The sequence below is a fragment of the Eucyclogobius newberryi genome, unplaced genomic scaffold (assembly GCF_026437365.1).
Source record: "Eucyclogobius newberryi isolate DKJ021-1_F unplaced genomic scaffold, fEucNew1.0.hap1 SCAF_15, whole genome shotgun sequence".
Classification (NCBI taxonomy): Eukaryota; Metazoa; Chordata; class Actinopteri; order Gobiiformes; family Gobiidae; genus Eucyclogobius; species Eucyclogobius newberryi.
In genome coordinates, this window is record NW_027315779.1 from 8,898,596 (window position 1) to 8,921,268 (window position 22,673).

Here is a 22,673-nt window from a genome sequence, read left to right on the forward strand (position 1 = left end):
ATCTGAAATGACTTTTTCATAAGGAAGACCGCAGCATTATTAAATCTAAATATTTAACTTTATCTCTAAATATATCTAATTTTCTCTTTAAAAAGCTTCATTCCCAATATGTCAACCTTTATTTACCTTTTATTTTTTTTCCAATGTACAAAATAAATAATCATTTGACTATTTGACTATAAAAATCATCTTTAAATGCAACCCAAACCACACTCACAAAGACCACTATTAAATAACCATTAATACAGACAATATGGGTCAACGAAGATACCAGCAGCCCATTAATCATCTAAGCCACTAATGACCTACAGTCTGGTCTCCATGGGAATTTATGCACTGAACAAAAATATAAGCACAACATTGAAGATATGAAACCATTTCTATAAACACAAAAGACCCATTTCTCTCAAATATTGTTAAAAAATCTGTCAAAATCTATATTATTGAGCAACAGCAGTGCATCTTGATATGGAATGGATTATTAATTAATAATTAATTAAACAGATTTTGACACATTTGGGAAAAAAAATCTTATATTTGTATGTTCAGCTCATCAGAAATGGGAGCAAAAACAAAGTGCTGTTTTTATTTTTGTTCAGTGCACATGATGTTCTGTGGAACATTCCAGAGCAAGAATGTCTCCACGGAAACAAGCAGGTAGTGGACCCTTGCTGATAAACGCTGATAACAGACCCATTATTCTCACTGGTGCCATCAGACAGGGCCTGAACCATTACAAGCCTTGCTTAATGACCTGAATGTCTCCACACTCTTCACCCCCGTTATTGTGTTTATCTGTAAAAAAAAAAGGAAAACGAGTGTGGGAAAACACAGATGACTGTTGTAATTTCATCGCATCTCTAACATCTGTTTCTCCTGCCGTTTCTCTTTCTTCCAGTTGTAAACAGAAGTTGTACTCGGAGAAGCTGCCCAACAGCAGTGTGATCATCCCGTTCCACAATGAAGGCTGGTCGTCTCTGCTCCGAACCGTTCACAGCGTCCTGAACCGCTCGCCTCCGGCTCTCATCCACGAGCTCATCCTGGTCGACGACTTCAGCGACAAAGGTACTGACGCTGGGGCTGTAACGTTTGATTCAGTGTGCAGGGGAAAGTAAAACCATAACCAGGAGCATAAAGGAGACCTGTTCTCTTTCTCATGCTTATCGAAGGTCGACTCTAGAGTGTTGGTCTAAGCAGAGGTCTAAAGTGGCTGCTAAACGTTCAAGGCTTCACAGACTTGTATCAGGACATCTGAAACACTTTTGAGGCTAATGGCCTTTGCCCCTTTTCTGAGATCATGTCAATGAGCTAAAGATGACCAGAACAACATGAATATATGATGTAGCAACGTAAAACTGCTGTAAAGATTGAGTCATGTAGAATGTCTTTATGGGCTAGTGTTCACATAATGCCTACAATTCAGCCTTTGAGATCATGCGTCTGCTGGGCCAGGGCCCATGCGTCTGCTGGGCCAGGGCCCATGTGTCTGCGGGGCAAGGGCCCCAGGCCCCATGTGTCTGCGGGGCCAGGGCCCCTGCACACATGACTCACGCCACTCGCTCAAATCAACACATGGATCTATAGCTGCCACTGTGTGTCTTTTCCTTCAGCTCGCACTGCCCTTGTCTGTTCATGTCGGAATAGAAGCATGACCTTATTCGTTATTCCAAACAAAGACCAGTGTAAACCAACTCCACTTTGTGTCCTGTGGATTTGGACCAAAATGTTGTCAAAAGTGTGCACTGAGCTGTAGCCTCGGCCTAATAATCACTCTAAATCAGAGTGATTATGTACAAAAGAAAAAAAATGCTTTTGTTTCTGAATTTAATTTCAGTGGTTCAGGGAAAAAATTAAATAACTGTAAAAAAAAGAAGGAAAAAGGCGCTCCACAACATGCAGACTTTGAATATTAATGATCATAATTCAAAAACACACTAAAAACACTCTATATGGGCCCTTTTCACAAAATTGACCACTTCTTCTGGTTCCTTCTAAAATGCTTCCTGCTCCATTCCTCATGGAGACTTAGTTAAGTCTCGCTTAAACAAATCAGCTAAATTACATAAATACCACGGATTGAATCCTGCATAAATATTCTTGGTTGAGCGGTCAGATCCACTGACCCACACTTCAGCCGGTGCGATCGCATCTTAACCCTTGTATGGTGTTTATTGTTTTGTTACTTAGCTGGTGTTCCGGGTGTTGGACCCGCTGTATTTTGGGGGTTTTAATTAAACCCAATAAAACAATTTTATGGTAAAATACTCAACAGATGTTTACATTGTCCCAATTAGAAGCAATATAAACATCAAATATGTTTAATATTAGCCCTCTAGCTTTGTTATCACACATTTATGAATTAAAGTGCTACTCGTTTTTTTTTTTTTTTTTTTTTAGTAAAATCAAGGAACTCAATTATACCCAAGATAAGAGTGGACAAAATCAAACAAATTTAGCAATGTTTTTCATGACAATAAACTTTTATTTATTTGAATTTCAATGAACTTCATTAGTAATCAGGTAATTTTAATAGCAAAACAAAGTTTACACAACGCAAGCTGTGACATGAGTCACACACACACACACACACACACACACAATTAATGAATAATTGAATAAAATTTAATACAAATAAAATTAACATAGTAGTAGTTAGTAGTAGTAGTAGTTAAAATTAAGATGATGCCTCTAATACATTTTTTTCAAAAGACACAGTTCAAATAGAGTTACGTGTATATGTTTACGACAATACTACAAGCATTAGGTATAATTTGTTTTTCCAAATTTGTGTTGAGAAATCACATTCACATTCACAGTCATATCGCTGTAAAAGTTTTCGCCGCAGGCTTAAGAATAATGTCTGACTGGTTGACTTTACACCCGCATTACTAATAGGTAAGTAAATAAAACTAGTTCAAGTTTGTTTATGATTACATTGATTGCAGTACCAAACCCGACCACAATGTACTGAACTATACCACACACGCTTTATTCTCTTCTCCACATCCGGGACGTGCAAAGAGTCGTTTGGTGTCCTGGCTTTGCTCCTTAGAACGTCTTTGATTCTTTGCTTAATTAGCCGTGTCTGTCACCGCGCCTGACTGAACGATGCATTTATGTCCCCCTCGTTAATGAGATTTTCCGCTGCCTCAAACTCGTTTAGAGGATACCACCCTTCAGAGACGAAAGCGGGCGGACAAACTGCCGCCGTAAGTCACACGGACACTGTCTGTTTACCAATAATTATGTCATGTAACGTGGCACGAAATCTAAAAAACGAGTTCAAAATGTAAATCGCTTTGGTTTGCTGCGACGGTTGCCTGGAAACAGAGGTTCACGGAGCAAAACCTGGGTTATGTAAGGTCATTAACACAAGGGGGAGCTAGATAAGGCAAATGACTGCTTTGTAAGATAAATATAAAAACGCAAAAATGACTTTAACAAGCTTTTACTCATGTTTTCCATCATCATTCGCTTACTCGAATTTGTGTTATGATTCAGTTGTGCACGTTTGAGTACTCTTGCATTGTCCTGGATTTGAAGCTCGAGTGCTCAGCTAGGTTGTTGTCACCTTCCCCCTATTCCCGCCTTACTTGCAATTATATTAAAAGTTAAATCGCGGACATTGGGTCAAAGATGCATAGCCATTTTTCTGTTGAGTTTTGCATTTTTTAATAGGAAGTCAATTTATGAGATTGTTTTATATGCATTTTGTTGATTTTATCTGCATTTACCTATATAGATATGTGACCGCATATTACTAAATATCAGCAATAAGAATAGATTTTCATAAATGTTGACATCGCAGACCGAAGCATAAGATTTGCACATAAAATGGGGGCATTGACACGGTTTCCTCCTTGTTCTGCGTCAGTCTTTCTGCAGATGAAGCCGATCCGTGATGAATGCTTTGCTCTGTATGAACTATTCAATACCCAGAGTTCAAAGCGGCGCCGGTCTGTTCAGCCTGTCCAACTATATTCTGCACTACTGACCTCACACGTTACTTTAGCTTTTATTACAAAGGTTTGAGCTCCATTATGTTTCCCGTCAAACTGACATCAATCACAGCCAAAAAATACAAAAGACGAGACGAGACGAAAACTGCAGAACTTTTGTATTTATTTTTACTTCTTTTAAAGGTGTAGAAACCGGTGTCTGTCACTTTCTATACAAGATCTTATTGCAACTGTATCATCTAAACAATTTGATTCATTATTCCTCACACAGATCTTCAGTGTGTCATTATTCCTCACACAGATCTTCAGCGTGTCATTGTTCCTCACACAGATCTTCAGCGTGTCATTATTCCTCACACAGATCTTCAGCGTGTCATTGTTCCTCACACAGATCTTAAGTGTGTCATTGTTCCTCACACAGATCTTCAGTGTGTCATTGTTCCTCACACAGATCTTCAGTGTGTCATTGTTCCTCACACAGATCTTCAGCATGTCATTGTTCCTCACACAGATCTTCAGCGTGTCATTGTTCCTCACACAGATCTTCAGTGTGTCATTGTTCCTCACACAGATCTTCAGCGTGTCATTGTTCCTCACACAGATCTTCAGCGTGGCGTTGTTCCTCACACAGATCTTCAGCGTGTCATTGTTCCTCACACAGATCTTCAGCGTGTCATTGTTCCTCACACAGATCTTCAGCGTGTCATTGTTCCTCGCACAGATCTTCAGTGTGTCATTGTTCCTCACAAAGATCTTCAGTGTGTCATCGTTCCTCACACAGATCTTCAGCGTGTCATTGTTCCTCACAAAGATCTTCAGTGTGTCATTGTTCCTCACACGGATCTTCAGCGTGTCATTGTTCCTCACACGGATCTTCAGCGTGTCATTGTTCCTCACACAGATCTTCAGCGTGTCATCGTTCCTCACACAGATCTTCAGCGTGTCATTGTTCCTCACACAGATCTTCAGCGTGTCATTGTTCCTCGCACAGATCTTCAGTGTGTCATTGTTCCTCACAAAGATCTTCAGTGTGTCATCGTTCCTCACACAGATCTTCAGCGTGTCATTGTTCCTCACAAAGATCTTCAGTGTGTCATTGTTCCTCACACGGATCTTCAGCGTGTCATTGTTCCTCACACGGATCTTCAGCGTGTCATTGTTCCTCACACAGATCTTCAGCCTGTCATTGTTCCTCACACGGATCTTCAGCGTGTCATTATTCCTCACACAGATCTTCAGCGTGTCATTATTCCTCACACGGATCTTCAGCGTGTCATTGTTCCTCACACAGATCTTCAGCGTGTCATTGTTCCTCACACAGATCTTCAGTGTGTCATTGTTCCTCACAAAGATCTTCAGTGTGTCATCGTTCCTCACACAGATCTTCAGCGTGTCATTGTTCCTCACACAGATCTTCAGTGTGTCATTGTTCCTCACACAGATCTTCAGTGTGTCATCGTTCCTCACACAGATCTTCAGCGTGTCATTGTTCCTCACACAGATCTTCAGCGTGTCATCGTTCCTCACACAGATCTTCAGCATGTCATTGTTCCTCACACAGATCTTCAGAGTGTCATTGTTCCTCACACAGATCTTCAGCGTGTCATTGTTCCTCACACAGATCTTCAGTGTGTCATTGTTCCTCACACTGATCTTCAGTCTCTGGGGTTCAGATCTGGAGTACATTAGTTTATTTTTCTCCTCAGATGTTTTCTCTGCTTGATACCAATGATGATTTGATCCTTCTCAAACACACTGACATCTTTTCCATGACCAGGATCCAGGATTTGTCTTTCCGCATGGTTGTTTCAGAAATGAGAACAGTCGTTCTGTGAATGTGGTTCTATGGTTTGTCTCGTGTTGTTTTTAACTAAAGACAATGACCCACACGGTACTTTTCCAATAGGAGACGACCAGCTCGCTTTCTTTAATCTAAGTGTGGAATTTTTCTATTATTTTTTTGTCCAGGCAGTTATAACACCATGTCATTATATCACACATCCTATACCATCATCTTAAGCTTCTTGTAAACACTGTAAATGTTGAGCCTTAAGTGAGCGTGACGTTTTGTTTTAATAAAGACTAATGCTTTTCCCGACATTGCTCCACTCTCGTTAGCTTGATTAATCGCCTCCTCACTTCCTCTCAACACTTTGAGCTTGATTTCAATTAATCCGGGCAAAACGAACCAATCATAATTAAAAGCCCCTCGCCTCTGCTTCACACGGCGACCGCGTTGATGTGATTAGCGACGCAGATACCAGCGTACGCCACCGTTTGATTTACGGCGGGATGCGTTTGACCCCTGTGACGCTCGGTCAGGGTCACGGTTTACAGTGTTAGGTCATGATCAAGAGAACAATAAAAGAGTCACCTTCAAATGTTCAGCCTCGTAAAAGAAAAAAACGCATTAATGCATTTAATGACACTGCAGTGAGTCTTCATTCAGTTCATGAGAACTGAGAGTTCATTCAGTTGGTTGTTCTAAATGTTAAGAAAATTGGAAAATTAAAAAATGAGAAAATACTAGCAATAGTTGTACATTTTAGGTGAATTTCTAATTGCATAGTGACCACAGTTCCAATGTTGGGGGATTTACACTGCTTTATTGATAGTAAAAAAATAGGGGGAGGGGGGGCGGTATGTGCTAATCAATACTTATCCTTTTTAACAGTAAACACGGATACAGCCATAATCACGTTACAGTAGCCGATGAGAGAACAGAGGCAATGTTTACAGTGTTGTGGTAGCACTTTACGAGCCAAGAGCAAACTAGGAACTGGGAACTGGGAACAAGCGGGAGAAAATGAATGAATGCACATAGTGTATGCGAAGAGTATTTTCGGTATGTGTTTCTTTTCTCCTGCTGTTCTTGAACTGTGCATTGCAACAGTGGAAATTTCCCATTGTGGACCAAATAAAGGTTATCTTATGTTATCTTATTTTACTTTTATATACATCCTAAGGATATAAACACATTTACATGTCGCCATAAAGGAGTCATTTAAAATATGCCAGGTCATATAAAGCCTGTAGAGTTTCAGTGCCCACACAGGAAAATAAAAGTATGATTCATCAAAGTGTAGGCCGCTAGGATTTTTTTGTATTTCTATTTTTATTGTAACATTTCATGCTATGATACTATAGGCAATGTTCTGCAGCACTTAGATTGTTTCTCCTATAGCGGGTTTAAACAAGCCAGTTTAAAAAATCTGCCATGTTACATTTTTAGAACTGCCCTAAAGTTGCTTTGCAAACAAAGTCACAGGCAATAGTGATGGATTGTGTCGGTTTGGAGCGCGTCATGAAAGTGTGACCATGGTCTCATACCTCTGCAGTAGTGCACTTATGCATTTGGCATGTCTAGACTCGCATTAATTCTCAGATGAACATGCAGTCCACCGTTGCGTTCACCTGCGCACCCCTCCACGAGTGCAGCAGCTGTATACTACACTCTCCATCTTGCAGCTTGTCCCAAGTGTCTCCGGACAGAGTTTGATCCAGCAGCTCTCTAATGACAGTGGACAGCGCTCTGTGACACACATCCTCCTTCCTTGTCTCTGCCACACTGTGCTCAGGCCAGGACTCATTGCTTGGAGCCAGTGATATAAATCCAAGTAATCATCCACAATAGACTGGTCTGCACGGGAACATACTTTTGTTATGTTCCAAACCATGGGGAACACTGGGTGAACTGGAAAATGTGGACTGGATTTCCCTCAATACTGAAGTGGTCACACTGAATATGTGGAATAGAGTTTAGTTTGACTTTGAGTGCAATAAAACAAGAGTAAAATCCGGTTGGAAGACTTTGTGGTCAGACTTATAACGGGCCAAACGATTGTCCGTAGTGAATAATAATTCACCATGTTGTTGTTGTGGGCAACAGCGGTAGCACTGTAGCTGACCAGAATCTTCTCTCTTCTCCACATTGGCACTTTGATAAGAAATAAGTCCTATGTTGTCACTAGTGTGATCTGTGCCAAAGTTCACTTGTAATCTTGAGTTTGTAGCTAAGTAGAGTATTTAAATCCAGTGCTGCCTCAGTCAGAGCCATGAATGGTCAGAGCGACACACTACGGCATCTAGCACACTACCAAACTACTGCACAGAAAAATGAAGCTACGTTAAATATTAGGGTATTAATCTGTCAGTAAATTAGATTAAATGGTTGTATTCTAGAGTAGGGGTTCCAAATGTTTCTGGACTTTTATTTTATAAACCCATGGTCTCGGCACATGTTCTTCTTTAGCCCTTTGGGGAGACAAAACATATCCTGTAAACAAGTAGTCTAGCGCAGTGGACATACATGTAGTGGAATTAGCCCATTTGTCTTGGAAAAGTTACATTGTGCACCTTTGAGTGCTCCTAGTGCTAATAATTATATACTTGTATTTTAAATGATCATTTCCACTGTTCTGTGTGTCTCTGTAAAGAACACCTGAAGGGGGCGCTGGAGGAGTACATGTTGCGTTTCCCTAAAGTGCACATCCTGAGGACAAAGAAGAGAGAGGGTCTGATCCGGACTCGACTTCTCGGCGCTGCAGCAGCGCGAGGAGAAGTCATCACCTTCCTGGACTCGCACTGTGAGGCCAACGTCAACTGGCTCCCACCGCTGCTCGGTGAGAGAACTGCTGCAAGTAAACACACACTCCACGCATGACGTTCAATTTCAATAGATAATGGCTGTCCTTCTGACTGTCGGCGCTTTCTGTTTATTCAATATCTATAGATTTGACAGCTTGTAACATCAATGAGGTTTGCTTCAGAGTGAATCCAAAACACCATAACATCTATATTTCCCAGTGGCTGTACACTGTGCTGTCCATATCGCCTCATACAAATACAAATAAATGCAGCTGCTCGTGGTCCTCTTCCAGTCAGTTTAGCAGAACAAACATGGCTGATGTCTGGCTGTGAGGCGGAGTGCCCCCCCCCCTTCCTCCATCACCATCTCCACTTAGGCCCGACTTCACTCATGTTTCACAGCAGGAAGACGCACACCATGGGACCATCTCACATCGAGCTAATGACCACAGCAGCGCCATGCAACTCCTATGTTTATACAACATGCTGAGAAAGATATAGACTCCAGTACACAGAGGAGTGGAGAGGCAAGGACAAGAAGGAACAAGATAGCAGAAAACTTACAACTCAAATATTTTATACCAAGAACCAGCTCATGTATTTGGCTTTCGAGGCTAGAAAAAGACTAGACAAAACCAGGACTACAATGACCAAAAATGACCAACAATTAACCACTAAACCCACAATGCCAAGCGCTGACTTTCCATCCATGAAGGTCTTTATTTCTTATTGCATTGTAGTTACGGGGCTGTCAAGTACAATCTGTTTTATCCCAGCATTGTTGTAAAAGCAGCTCTTGGGGTCAAAATGAGACCGCTGCCTGTTGCCTGCATCGAATAACAGTGTTTTATTCTCAGCAAAGCATGAAGTGAGTTATTAGCATGCTAATGTTTGTTAGCTTTAGCGTGAGGGTAAATTCGCTCTCTGAAAGTACTTAAAAGCTCTCATAAACTCATCGTGGTGAGTAATTTGGATGCTCAGATAAGTAAGTGCAAAATGCAGGGTTTTAAGAGAGTAAAGAGACAGTACAGCATCTTTAATGTATTATAATACCATGTATTATAATACCATTTTTTTGTATTTAAGAAAATATAAGTCCTACAGCTTTTAAAGTAGGACTGAGAAATAAATTCAAATTAATACCACGATCAGATTCTGACACATACCACATTCAAACTGGGTCTAAACCAGGACTAAACCAGGACTAAACCAGGACTAAACCAGGACTAAACCAGGACTAAACCAGGTCTAAACCAAGACTAAACCAAGACTAAACCAGGACTAAACCAGGACTAAACCAGGACTAAACCAGGACTAAACCAGGACTAAACCAGGACTCTTATCTCGGATATACTGGGATCAAACCAGGACCAAAATACTGTTTTAAGATGATACAACCTTTGTTCCACAAAAGAGAAAGTATAGTTTATACATGTGTGATAATATTGATGAAACAAATATTTGAATGTAATTTTGTATTTACAGTACAATGAGTAATGCCATGGCACATATGAGTCATCTGAATTATTTGTTCACCTCAATGCATTTCACTAGATATAAATACTCTTTAGTAACGGCTTGAATTGTGTTGTATTTTTCAGACCGTATCGTTCAGAACAGGAAGACCATCGTGTGTCCTATGATTGACGTCATCGACCACGATAACTTTGGCTATGACATGCAGGCAGGGGGCGCTATGAGGGGAGCGTTCGACTGGGAGATGTACTACAAACGGATCCCCATCCCATCAGAGCTACAGCCGGACGACCCCAGCGAACCCTTTGAGTGAGTCATTTAACTGGTTCGAAGAGTTATTTAAGTAAGAACGAAACAACAAAGTGGAGTCTCACAGTTTTAGTGCAACAACATGTCAAGAACACCACAACGCACTGCTCCGGTAGTTTAATCCGCTTATACCATGTTGTCACAAACTGCAACAGCCAATTGGTGAATGTAACAACCTCTTTGCTGTCAATTTGCTGTCCGAGAGATCAGTTATCTCACATTTAGTTTATAAGATAGTTCCCTCATTCTTAATTCTGTGTTCATTTGAGTGCTCGCACAAGTCGGGAAAAAGACTCTTTGCAAGAAAGACCAGACAATAGTGTGTTGTCAACAGTGTTAGTTTACCAATGCAATGTTGGCATGCTAAAGTTAAAAACAGAAACTTTTGGGAAGGCTCACAACAGCGCAGCAGTTAGTGCTTCCGCTTCACAGCACGACGGTCCTGAAAGCGGGTGGTGCTGGGTCTTTCTTTGTGGAGCTAGCATTAGTTTGCAGTAAACGGTCTGCTGTACTAGAGCACGGCCAAAATTGTCTTTATTACATGTTTAAATGCCTGCTACTCGACTAGAGATGACGAGACACGACTGAAAATCAGAGGAAAATTTGGCTAAAATCGTGTAAATTTGAGAAACAGCTGTTTAACGGTCTGTATTAAACTAAAGTTAGCTCTTCTGCGGTTTTAATGTTACCGTAGACAAAACAGCTGTCAATTCACCTCATAAATTCAACCAACTTCTTTTTTAATTTCATCTCATGTAAATGAATGAAAGGAAAGCGTATCTGTCTTGTTTATATTGATTGCTGATGCATTTGAACAAACAGCATACTGTGGTGTATTTTCACAAACAAAACCATCGCCACGGGTGTTTGGACCTGGACGTGAGGGATACACTATAATCCCATGCAAAAAAATAATGCACGACAGTTAGCATTAGAATTCTCATTTACCGTGGTATGAAGGGATGGTCTGTTTAAAGGTTGAATGGACGATTTTGTTTTTGACCCAAATCTGAGTCTTATTTCCTCGTGGCGTGGACGGCCGATTAGTCCTGCCACGTATCAATCATAAAACGCACCTACCGCTCACCTGCAGCCGCGTGCGGGTTCGACCCCACGAGCAGCACGGTTCCGCGTGTCTAAGCGGATGAATCTATCATAATATAGTTCCCTCAGTGTACGGGACAAAATGAAGACGGAGAAAGACAGTTCGAGCTGACGCAGAAGTGGACAGAAATCTACGGGAGACGAGAGATGCGATGCGCTCCGTCGCGCTGATAAACAAACGCACGTGTGTGTCGTATCAGTCCGCACGGGGGAGTGTGCATGCGCACTTCTGCCTGCGTTCTCAAATCACCGAAAAATCGTCCATTGCGCCTTTAATATCACTGCTTCATTCACACATTCGATTCAATTAAATGCTGGGCAAAATTGTTGTGACTTGGAATACGAATGTAAGAGTTTAAAAATGCTAGATTTAAGCCAAATGTGTGTCAAGACAATCGTAACCTGGTCAGAGACATAAACTGCATTTCCACCCCTTATATGAATGCACATTTTGAAGCGTTGCATGAGAAAAGGGAGATGGAAAAGCCAAATATCACATTTTAAATCCTTTATTTGCATGAAAGTTAAGTTTAAACTCTCTCTTGAAGTGGATTTTGTGTTATGCGCATATGAACAGATTGGAACAACCAAGTAGAGAAAGAATCCCAAAGATTTTTTTTTTTTTTTTTTTTTTATAAAATACACATTGCATTTTTACAGAGAATAAGATTGCCCTTAATCGGTTCAATGGGTTTCTTGATTATGTTCAGGCACTTTTCTCACCCTCACAAAAAGTCCCAAATTAATAGGTTAAACACATTTCAGATGCTCAGAAGAAAAAAAACTACACAGTAATTTTATGGGGCCTGTGATTAGACATAATGCAGCTTTTTCAGTTCTGATCATTATTTAATTGTGTATTAATTGTAGTAATTGTATTTGATTTGTTTTTCTATAAACATAAAAAACTCAAAACAAAACATTATGTGTCGTGATGTAATTGTCCCTTAAAGGTGGTATGGACGATTTTTTTCAGCAAATTTTTTATCATATTTCCTCGTGGCGTGGATAAATCATTTGTCCTGACACGTATCAATCATAAAACGCACCTACCGCTCACCTGCAGCCGCGTCAGGCTTGTCCTCACGTTTCCACGTGCCTAAGCGCATGGATCTATCATAATATAGTTCCCTCAGTGTACGGGGCAAAATGAAGACAGAAAGACAGTTCGAGCTGACTCAGAAATGGACAGAAATCTACGGGAGACGAGAGATGCGATGCGCTCCTTTGCGCTAATAAACAAACACACGTGTGTGTTGTATCAGTCCATACGGGGGAGTGCGCATGCGTTCTTAAATCGCCGAAAAATCGTCCATACCGCCTTTAATGGACAAATATTATGCATATGCAAAACTGACTTTGAGCATTTAATCCTTGTTCCATCATCCAAAAATATTAAATCAAAGCTGAAGTTGTATTTAGTTTCTGTAAAGCTAGTTTGATAAATGTTGTTTATAAAGTCACTGCAGCCAGTGGTTGGAGTAAATTCCTGATGTAGGAAATGTCTGACTGACATGGAGATACAAAAGTAAACTGACTCGTTTAACATCACAAATCGTCTCAGTCGTTACAGCCAGATTGTTTTAAACGAAGCTCAGATTAAAGTATAACGAGTGACAAACCATCAATCTTCTGTATGCATCTGTCACTACAGCATCCATCGCTATTGACGCTTTTAAGGTTAACAAAACTATTCAAAAGTTTGGAATGGGAACATAATGCAATTTCCATGGATAAACTGGGATTAACCTCAGAGCATTACTAAAAGTATAAAAAAGGCGTTTATTTTATTCATTTATTTTTAATAATGAGTGATATCAACAGACATTTACTATTGTATTTTGCCTTATTTGTTCATAAGGAGATTATGAAGAAGGTCTCAAAATAGTGCATAGGGGGAAAAATATATATATTTTACTTACAGAAATATTGTTTTTACACAGTTTTTCCATATCTATATATTTGACCACAAATTATACTTTTTGTGAAGTTCAATTACAATTTTGAGATGAGAAAACAATATATTTTCCCCATGTTCTGTAATGTTTCTTTTAACCATTTTCTAACATTGTTCAGTCACACTAGTTTAATGAATCCTGGTTAGAAAGTGTCAAAAACACTCTCTTGAATCTCCTCGATAACTGACGTTTTCTCGATTTGTGACGTGGCTCTGAGAATATCCCCTGTTATTTTTAAGACCATTAATCATCTCCAGACTCATTATGGGAATGTCTCCCGTCTAATCACAATCAGTATAACTGTAATCTGAGACCCTGAAGTGAGAGTCCAGTTTGAAATGCTTTGAAGTCATGGCTCTACCATATGTTTAACCTGAACTGTGTGTAATTCCTTCATGGTCTGCTTCATTTTGCCTCCATTCTGAAATATGGAACATTGTGACGACGATGACGCATTTCAAAGTGTCTATAAGAACCATTTCATGTTGTTGCTTGATTTGCTTGCGTCTGCAGGTCCCCTGTGATGGCTGGGGGGCTGTTTGCCGTGGACAGGAAGTGGTTCTGGGAGCTGGGAGGATACGACACAGGCCTGGAGATCTGGGGAGGGGAACAGTACGAGATCTCATTCAAGGTGAGGCATTAAACACACTGTGCACGAGGAGCTTGGATGGTAAAAAAAAAGGTTTAAAGGAAGTCCGTCCATGCTGTATTTAAAGAATATAACTGTGCCCATACTATCAGCTGGGTACACAAGCCATATTTTAAAGGAAACTCTGTAATTTAATGAGTAAAAAGGTCAACTTTGCGGTGACAATGTGATGTAGCGTTCCAGTGCTCGTCGGTGCATTTTAGTTCTATGCTTTATAACACCGACAAATGCGGCCTACTTTCCCCCCCCCCCCCACCCTGTTCTCCCATTGGTCATCATCCGTGGTGCTCCGAGTGAGTGGCGAGCGAGTCAACCAATCGCAGAGCAGTGTGAGCTCTCAGAAGACGATTTTGTTATTTAGAATCTTCATTATACATGCATCCGTCCACCCACATAAATCATAAATGTTAAGTTAGACATCCTGCGCGATCAACTTTTTAACCATATTATGCTGGTTTTCCCTCACTGTTGGCTTTTTCAGTGGCATTTTAATCGTTCTGTGTTGTTGTTTTTTTTTCCACCTATTTCCCTTATCTCTGCCCACACCCTACATTTATTTGCGATTATTTGTAAAATGTTCAAACTAAAATGAAAACCTACTTCTTGTCACTATGAAGAGGCGGAGTGCATCAATATTTATAGTTTTACAATGAGCAAAATCAAAATTAGGGACCCACAAATCTACCTAGTTTTTACCGTCTTAAAAAGTATGAAAAATAGAACTACTTCAGCTTGGTCCAACTGTAATGTAACTTACCTAAAACCTTCCAAGCGTCCTAATTATTCAGCCCAACGAGTGTCATCCGCGGACTTCCTCGTGTTCCCAGAGGAAAACACTCTATAATCAGACGCACACGGCACACAGCGTTCTCATTTTCACCCGAGATCTGCTTTTCAGAATCAGAATCAGAAAAGGTTTATTGCCATTAGTAATGAACAGAATTCACAAACATAGGAGCTTGCTTTGGTGATTTAATATAAAACAATGAACAATGATACAACAACCTATAGTCAAAGTCAAAAAGAAAAACAATTTAAATCTGCTATAGGATAAAAAATAGGCTATGAGATAAAATATAACTGCCGTTTTATTGTTTTTAACACTTTTACCTGAACACAGCAGGAAAATGTCAGCGCTGGATCTGGTCTGAAACCCATAACGCTGCCCACCGTCGCTCTGAAACCTATAACGCTGCCCACCGTCGCTCTGAAACCCATAATGCTGCCCACTGTCGCTCTGAAACCCATAACGCTGCCCACCGTCACTCTGAAATCCATAACGCTATAACGCTGCCCACCGTCGCTCTGAAACCCATAACGCTGCCCACCGTCACTCTGAAACCCATAACGCTGGCCACCATCGCTCTGAAACCCATAACGCTGGCCACCGTCGCTCTGAAACCCATAATGCTGCCCACCGTCGCTCTGAAACCTATAACGCTGCCCACCGTCGCTCTGAAACCCATAATGCTGCCCACTGTCGCTCTGAAACCCATAACGCTGCCCACCGTCACTCTGAAATCCATAACGCTATAGCGCTGCCCACCGTCGCTCTGAAACCCATAACGCTGCCCACCGTCACTCTGAAATCCATAACGCTATAACGCTGCCCACCGTCGCTCTGAAACCCATAACGCTGCCCACCGTCACTCTGAAATCCATAACGCTATAACGCTGCCCACCGTCGCTCTGAAACCCATAACGCTGCCCACCCTCACTCTGAAACCCATACTGCTGGCCACCGTCGCTCTGAAACCCATAACGCTGCCCACCGTCGCTCTGAAACCCATAACGCTGGCCACCGTCGCTCTGAAACCCATAACGCTGCCCACCGTCGCTCTGAAACCCATAACGCTGCTCACCGTCGCTCTGAAACCCATAACGCTGCCCACCCTCACTCTGAAACCCATAACGCTGCTCACCGTCGCTCTGAAACCCATAACGCTGGCCACCGTCGCTCTGAAACCCATGACGCTGCCCACCCTCACTCTGAAACCCATAACGCTGCTCACCGTCGCTCTGAAACCCATAACGCTGGCCACCGTCGCTCTGAAACCCATAACGCTGGCCACCGTCGCTCTGAAACCCATAATGCTGCCCACCGTCGCTCTGAAACCTATAAGGCTGCCCACCGTCGCTCTGAAACCCATAATGCTGCCCACTGTTGCTCTGAAACCCATAACGCTGCCCACCGTCACTCTGAAATACATAAGGCTATAACGCTGCCCACCGTCGCTCTGAAACCCATAACGCTGCCCACCGTCACTCTGAAATCCATAACGCTATAACGCTGCCCACCGTCGCTCTGAAACCCATAACGCTGGCCACCGTCGCTCTGAAACCCATAACGCTGGCCACCGTCGCTCTGAAACCCATAACGCTGCCCACCGTCGCTCTGAAACCCATAACGCTGCTCACCGTCGCTCTCACCTTTGTCTGAGTTTGGAGGACATTTGTTGCTCGGGGCAGGGATTAACAGGTGCCCGCCGCCTCCCGTCCTGCGCCTGAGCCTTTTATCGCGTTCACGTCATTGCAGCGATAACATCTCAATCCCTTTTTATTATTTTGCCAATCACAAATACCCCCCAATCACGCGCCCGCTGTCCCTTTGTATTCAATTAGGTCTTTGTTTATTGGGGTCCCCATTAGCCGATGCAGAAAGCCCCCCCTGAGGTGAGGCGATTAGCAGGATTTCAGCCTAATCCATGGTACAAACCGGAATGATCTTATTAATTGGAATACATGTAGCGCCGGGAAGAGCGCGCTGTGGTAAGTAACGGTACCGCGCTCGCGGCACAGCGGCGCGGCGGCAACGAACAGATGAGTCCAATATGTCACTGCGATTGTGGGGATGCAGAGGAATTAAAGCAAACAGAAAAGCCAGGGATAATCGGGGAATTCTTTGACGGGCCAATGTAAAGACCTGGTTTATTTCAGAATTAAGTTTCCAATTAAACTCTACAGCTGGTTTGAAGCTAGGGCTGAACGTTTTAGCCAAAAAAAGGAATATTGAGATTATGATTATTTTTTTCACTGCTATTAAAATAAAAAAAATGTATGTTTTTTTTCAGGGCCGCTCAATTTGGCAGAAATTACTATTCCAGTTGACTTTTTATATTTGATATTGAATCTGTTTTTCATGTATTTACCATAGTAACAGTAGTGGCCACCGCATTATCGTGGATCACAGTGGGCTCACAGCGCCGGGCTCACAGCGCCGGGCTCACAGCGCCGGGGGTCACAGCGCCGGGGGTCACAGCGCCGGGGGTCACATTTACCACTAAAGCGCACGGAATAAGGAAGTGATAGAAATGCACAATAGTTATATCGGCCGAATCACCAAAGCAGGGACAGTTTGCACCGCAAGTTCAACTAATTTGACTTAAACACAAAGAGTGCAGGGGCGATATAAGCATCCATTTGCTAGATACTCAAATAGTCAAATCAGAATCATTAGTGTTTTGTTTTGTTTAGGAAAGAGGCAGAAGAGCGAAAGAGTGCAGCGAAGCATCGTTCAGTGGGGCTTTTAAAGCCTAAATCCTTCACGTTGGCTGCATTATAAAGGCAGATGTTTTACCACATCAACTCAATCTAACGTGCACCCGAACCACACAGAGAAGAAAAGTGAAGCACTAACATGCTCGGGAGTAGAACAATGAAGCTGCAGACTACAACAGCACTCACAGCAGACAATGACTACAACTGAATCTTTTTCTACAATGGAACACACAATATGTTTTGGACTTCCATCCATCCATCCATCCATCCATCTTCTGCCGCTTTATCCGGGGCCGGGTCGCGGGGGCAGCAGTCTGAGCAGGGACTCCCAGACTTCCTTCTCCCCAGACACTCTAACTCCTCCGGGGGGATCCTGAGGCGTTCCCAGGCCAGCCGAGAGACATAGTCTCTCCAGCGTGTCCTGGGTCTTCCCCGGGGCCTCTTCCCGGTGGAACATGCCTGAAACACCTCCCGAGGGAGGCGCCCAGGAGGCATCCGGAACAGATGCCCAAGCCACCTCAGCTGGCTCCTCTCGACGTGGAGGAGCAGCGGCTCTACTCCGAGCTCCCCCAGTGTGGCCGAGCTCCTCACCTTATCTCTAAGGGAGCGCCCAGCCACCCGGCGGAGGAAACTCATTTCGACCGCTTGTATCCGCGATCTTGTTCTTTCGTGACAAAGGGCAGCCCTGGCGGAGTCCAACATGCACTGGGAACAGGTCTGACTTACTGCCGGCAATGCGAACACAGCTCCTGCTCCGGTCATAAAGGGACCGGACAGCCCTGAGCAAAGGGCCCCGGACCCCGTACTCCCGGAGCACCCCCCAAAGGACACCCCGAGGGACACGGTCGAAAGCCTTCTCCAGATCCACAAAGCACATGTGGACTGGTTGGGCAAACTCCCATGAGCCCTCGAGCACCCGATGGAGGGTATAGAGCTGGTCCAGTGTTCCACGACCGGGACGAAAACCACTCTGCTCCTCCTGAATCCGAGGTTCGACTATCGGTCGGATTCTCCTCTCCAGTACCTTGGAATAGACCTTACCCGGGAGGCTGAGGAGTGTGATCCCTCTGTATTTGGAACACACCCTCCGGTCCCCCTTCTTGAACAGAGGGACCACCACCCCGGTCTGCCAGTCCAGAGGCACGGTCCCCGAACGCCACGCGATGTTGCAGAGACGTGTCAACCAAGACAGTCCTACAACATCCATATACTTTAGGTACTCAGGGCGGATCTCATCCACCCCCGAGCCCTGCCACCGAGGAGTTTGCGAACAACCTCAGTGACTTCAGCTTGGGTGATGGATGAGCCAGCCTCCGAGTCCCCGGTCTCTACTTCCTCTTCGGAAGACGTGACTGAGGGATTAAGGAGATCCTCAAAGTATTCCTTCCACCGTATGACGACATCCCCAGTCGAGGTCAGCAGGCCTCCACCCGCACCGTAAACGGTGTTGGTGAGACACTTCTTCCCCCTCCTGAGGCGCCGGACGGTTTGCCAGAATTTCTTTGGTGCCGACCGATAGTCCTCCTCCATGGCCTCGCCGAACTCCTCCCAGGCCCGGGTTTTTGCCTCTGCGACAGCACGAGCCGCGGCTCGCTTGGCCTGCCAATACCCGTTGATGACCTCCGGAGACCTACAAGCCAGAGTGGCCTGATAGGCCTCCTTCTTCAGTCTGACGGCATCCCTTACTTCCGGTGTCCACCACCGGGTTCGGGGGTTGCCGCCACGACAGGCACCGGAGACCTTGCGACCACAACTCCGAGCAGCCGCATCAACAATGGAGGCGGAGAACATGGTCCACTCGGACTCAATGTCCCCAACCTCCTCCGGGACATGGGAGAAGCTCTCCCGGAGGTGCGAGTTGAATACCCTACTGACAGAGGGCTCCACTAGACGTTCCCAACAGACCCTCACAATGCGCTTGGGTCTGCCAAGTCTGTCCGGCTTCCTCCTCCGCCAGCGGATCCAACTCACCACCAGGTGGTGATCGGTTGACAACTCTGCCCCTCTCTTCACCCGAGTGTCCAAGACACGCGGCCGGAGGTCTGATGACACGACAACTAAGTCGATCATTGACCTCCGGCCTAGGGTGTCCTGGTGCCATGTGCACTGATGAACACCCTTGTGCTTGAACATGGTGTTCGTTATGGACAATCCGTGGCTAGCACACAAGTCCAATAACTGAACACCGCTCGGGTTCAGATCGGGGAAGCCGTTCTTCCCGATCACCCCTCTCCAGGTGTCACTGTCATTGCCCACGTGGGCGTTGAAGTCCCCCAGTAGAACAACGGAGTCCCCGGTCTGTGCACTGTCCAGTACCCCTCCCAAGGACTCCAAGAAGGCCGGGTACTCTGCACTGCTGTTCGGCCCGTAGGCCGCCACAACAGTGAGAGACCTGTCCCCCACCCGAAGGCGGAGGGACGCGACCCTCTCGTTCACCGGGGTAAACTCCAACACGTGGCGGCTGAGCTGAGGGGCTATCAGCAAGCCCACACCAGCCCGCCGCCTCTCCCCGCGGGCAACACCAGAGAAGTGGAGCGTCCAGCCCCTCTCGAGGAGATGGGTTCCAGAGCCCAAACTGTGCGTGGAGGTGAGGCCGACTATATCTAGTCGGTATCGCTCAACCTCCCGCACAAGCTCAGGCTCTTTCCCCCCCAGCGAGGTGACATTCCATGTCCCCAGAGTTAGTCTCTGTGTCTGGAGATCTGGTCGCCGAGGCCCCTGCCGTCGACTGCCGCCCAGATCTCTCTGCACCGGCCCCTTATGGATCCTCCTGCGGGTGGTGGGCCCACGGGAGGGCGGCCCCACGTCGCTCTTTCGGGCTGTGTGTGTGATGTTTTGGACTTTTGATAACATTATTTTCCTGTTGAAGGGTTAGGGTGCAGTGTTTACACTCAAGTTCAGACCCTTTAAGTGTGCTCCAGACCAGTCTAAATTCTCTGTCTAAGTTGCCATAGCGACTGAGTGAGACTCAGACTCAGCTTTATGAAACCCAAATTACAACAAAGTAAAGTTAGACTGATTATAAAGTAAACCAGTTTTATGAAACAGGCCTCAGGTTTGAAACTGGACTTGTTCTAGTTGAGAACGGGTTTAAAACTTGTGAAATCTAAGTGTAGACCTTTAGTTCTGTTGTATAGAGACCAAACAGAAAATACACAGATTATTATTATGGATTATTTTAATATGTCCATCAAGCCCTGATTTAGTTCCGGTTAAATCCTGGTTTTGTTGTACTGACTGAGACACAGAAAAGCCTCTCAGGAAGAAACATAACAATCTGATTTCCCACAAGCTTGAGAATTCATAAGCTCAATGTATACAACAGCTGCAATATCTCAAATAAAAGCACTTCCTTTGATAACAAAGTATTGCTTTCATTAGAAGAAACGTAGACCACAAATAATTGCATTGGATTCATCTTAAAGCTCAACTTTAACCAAAAAAAGAATTCAATATTTCCCCACAACAGACCTTTAATGATGCGTTCCAAATGTTGTAACTTACATTATAAAAAATCTTGTCAAAGCTTTGGCACTGTTTAATTGCATGTTCTGCCAGCTCTTTCCTCAAAATCCCAGATGTCGAAAAATGTCCTTTTCAAGTCCAACGATATAAACCCATCCACCTTCAGGACTTCGTATTCAAACACGGAGAATCGCAGTTTTCACATCTGCCCGCTCGATAATGCAAACAGGGCCTCGGAAACCAACTGGAAGTATAATTAAACCTCCACGGACCAGCAACGAAAAGTTATCTAACCGAGAAACTGTAGGCAACTTTTCTGACAGCATACATTAAGACCAAAAATCTCATATTTTATTCATTGGGATCTAGCAGGAAGTTGGCAGCGTGAATGAGGGGTATTGACTGGAAAAATGGACCAAAAATATAAACGTAGAGGTTAAAGTTGAGGCGAAAGAGCAGAGCTGATGGCAGATTGTGGGATTCTTGTGCTAAATGTCTGGTTTGGTGGTGTGCGTGTTGCAAAATGAATATTAATATATTTGCGATTTTGGAAGAGTAACATGCTGGAGTTGTTTTATTTACATCCAGAGGCGCGCACCGCATTTAGTTCTGTATTTTGTCTGCAAGCGAGATGTTTTATTGATGCATTTGGGGTGAGAAAGAGGAGCGAGGAGAAGCATATGAGCCGGGACGAATAAACTTGACCATAACATGACGACGAACTGGTCACACTGGGTCAACTGGGTTTAGGGACGTCGAGATGATTAATTGATAATCGTGATTATTTATATGATCATCGGAACCAAACAAATTGTAATTGTGACTCTTTTAGAAGTTTTTTCAAATCAATATATTGTTAAAAAATTGACCTAAATGCAAAGATTTCACTAATATTTGTTAAATCATGATGTTTTTTTCTCACTGTTTACTCAAAACACTAAGATCTGATATGGCGACATACTTACATGGGTCTGAACACTGGCCTCAATCGTGCGGGTCACCTCGCTGTCATTATAAGTTATAGAAATCGTCTGAACGAGAGCAGAAATATCTAAACGTTTTCAATCTTCAGTCATGCGCTCTTGGAAGTCCTTTCAGCTGACGACAGTTACGTCTTTGGAGTTGAACGATGGAGCCGATTGGAAAGCGGGTTAATGGCTAGCTGCGTTTCAATGGTAACTGCTTGGCTCACGGTCATCCTAAACGTTTTCTTTATCGATAAAATCTAAATTGTTCCTGGATTATATGTTTTAATCATGACAAGTATCTCAAAAGTGCCCCAAAAGACGATCAGTAATTCCAAGTTTGTGGCGAGAAAGAGAATAGTTATTTAAAGTAGGTCAGTTTGTGTTAGAAGCGAGATCCCCTGATGATGTATATTTATTTCCTCTAATGTATTGCTTATTTGGCTGAAGATTAATACGGTATTTTTTTGTGTGTGTGTCATCAATATTAATAATAAGTTAAATTCATCTAGTTTCCCTCGTGGATCAATATAGTTTGTACGGTTGTCTAAGGATACAAATCACATGCAGACCTGATGCAGACAGGAAGTGGTGTAGTAATGATATAACTTGTGCACAGTACAGGCGTGACGAGGATGAATGTCGTCCTCAAGATCATCAGGATGAAGACAATCAGATTAAATTGTGGCATTCCTCCCAAAGT

At 43.6% G+C, this 22,673-nt stretch overlaps 1 protein-coding gene across 1 annotated transcript in view; it reads left to right on the plus strand.

Moving 5' to 3' along the window:
• The window catches only part of LOC140360651 (polypeptide N-acetylgalactosaminyltransferase 10-like), a 65,751-nt gene that overhangs the window by 21,515 nt on the left and 21,563 nt on the right, over positions 1-22,673 (plus strand). The window contains exons 4-7 of the mRNA XM_072445973.1: positions 899-1,065; positions 8,396-8,581; positions 10,148-10,331; positions 13,907-14,024. Coding sequence (XP_072302074.1) covers positions 899-1,065; positions 8,396-8,581; positions 10,148-10,331; positions 13,907-14,024 — 655 coding nt within the window. The remainder of the gene's footprint in view (positions 1-898; positions 1,066-8,395; positions 8,582-10,147; positions 10,332-13,906; positions 14,025-22,673) is intronic.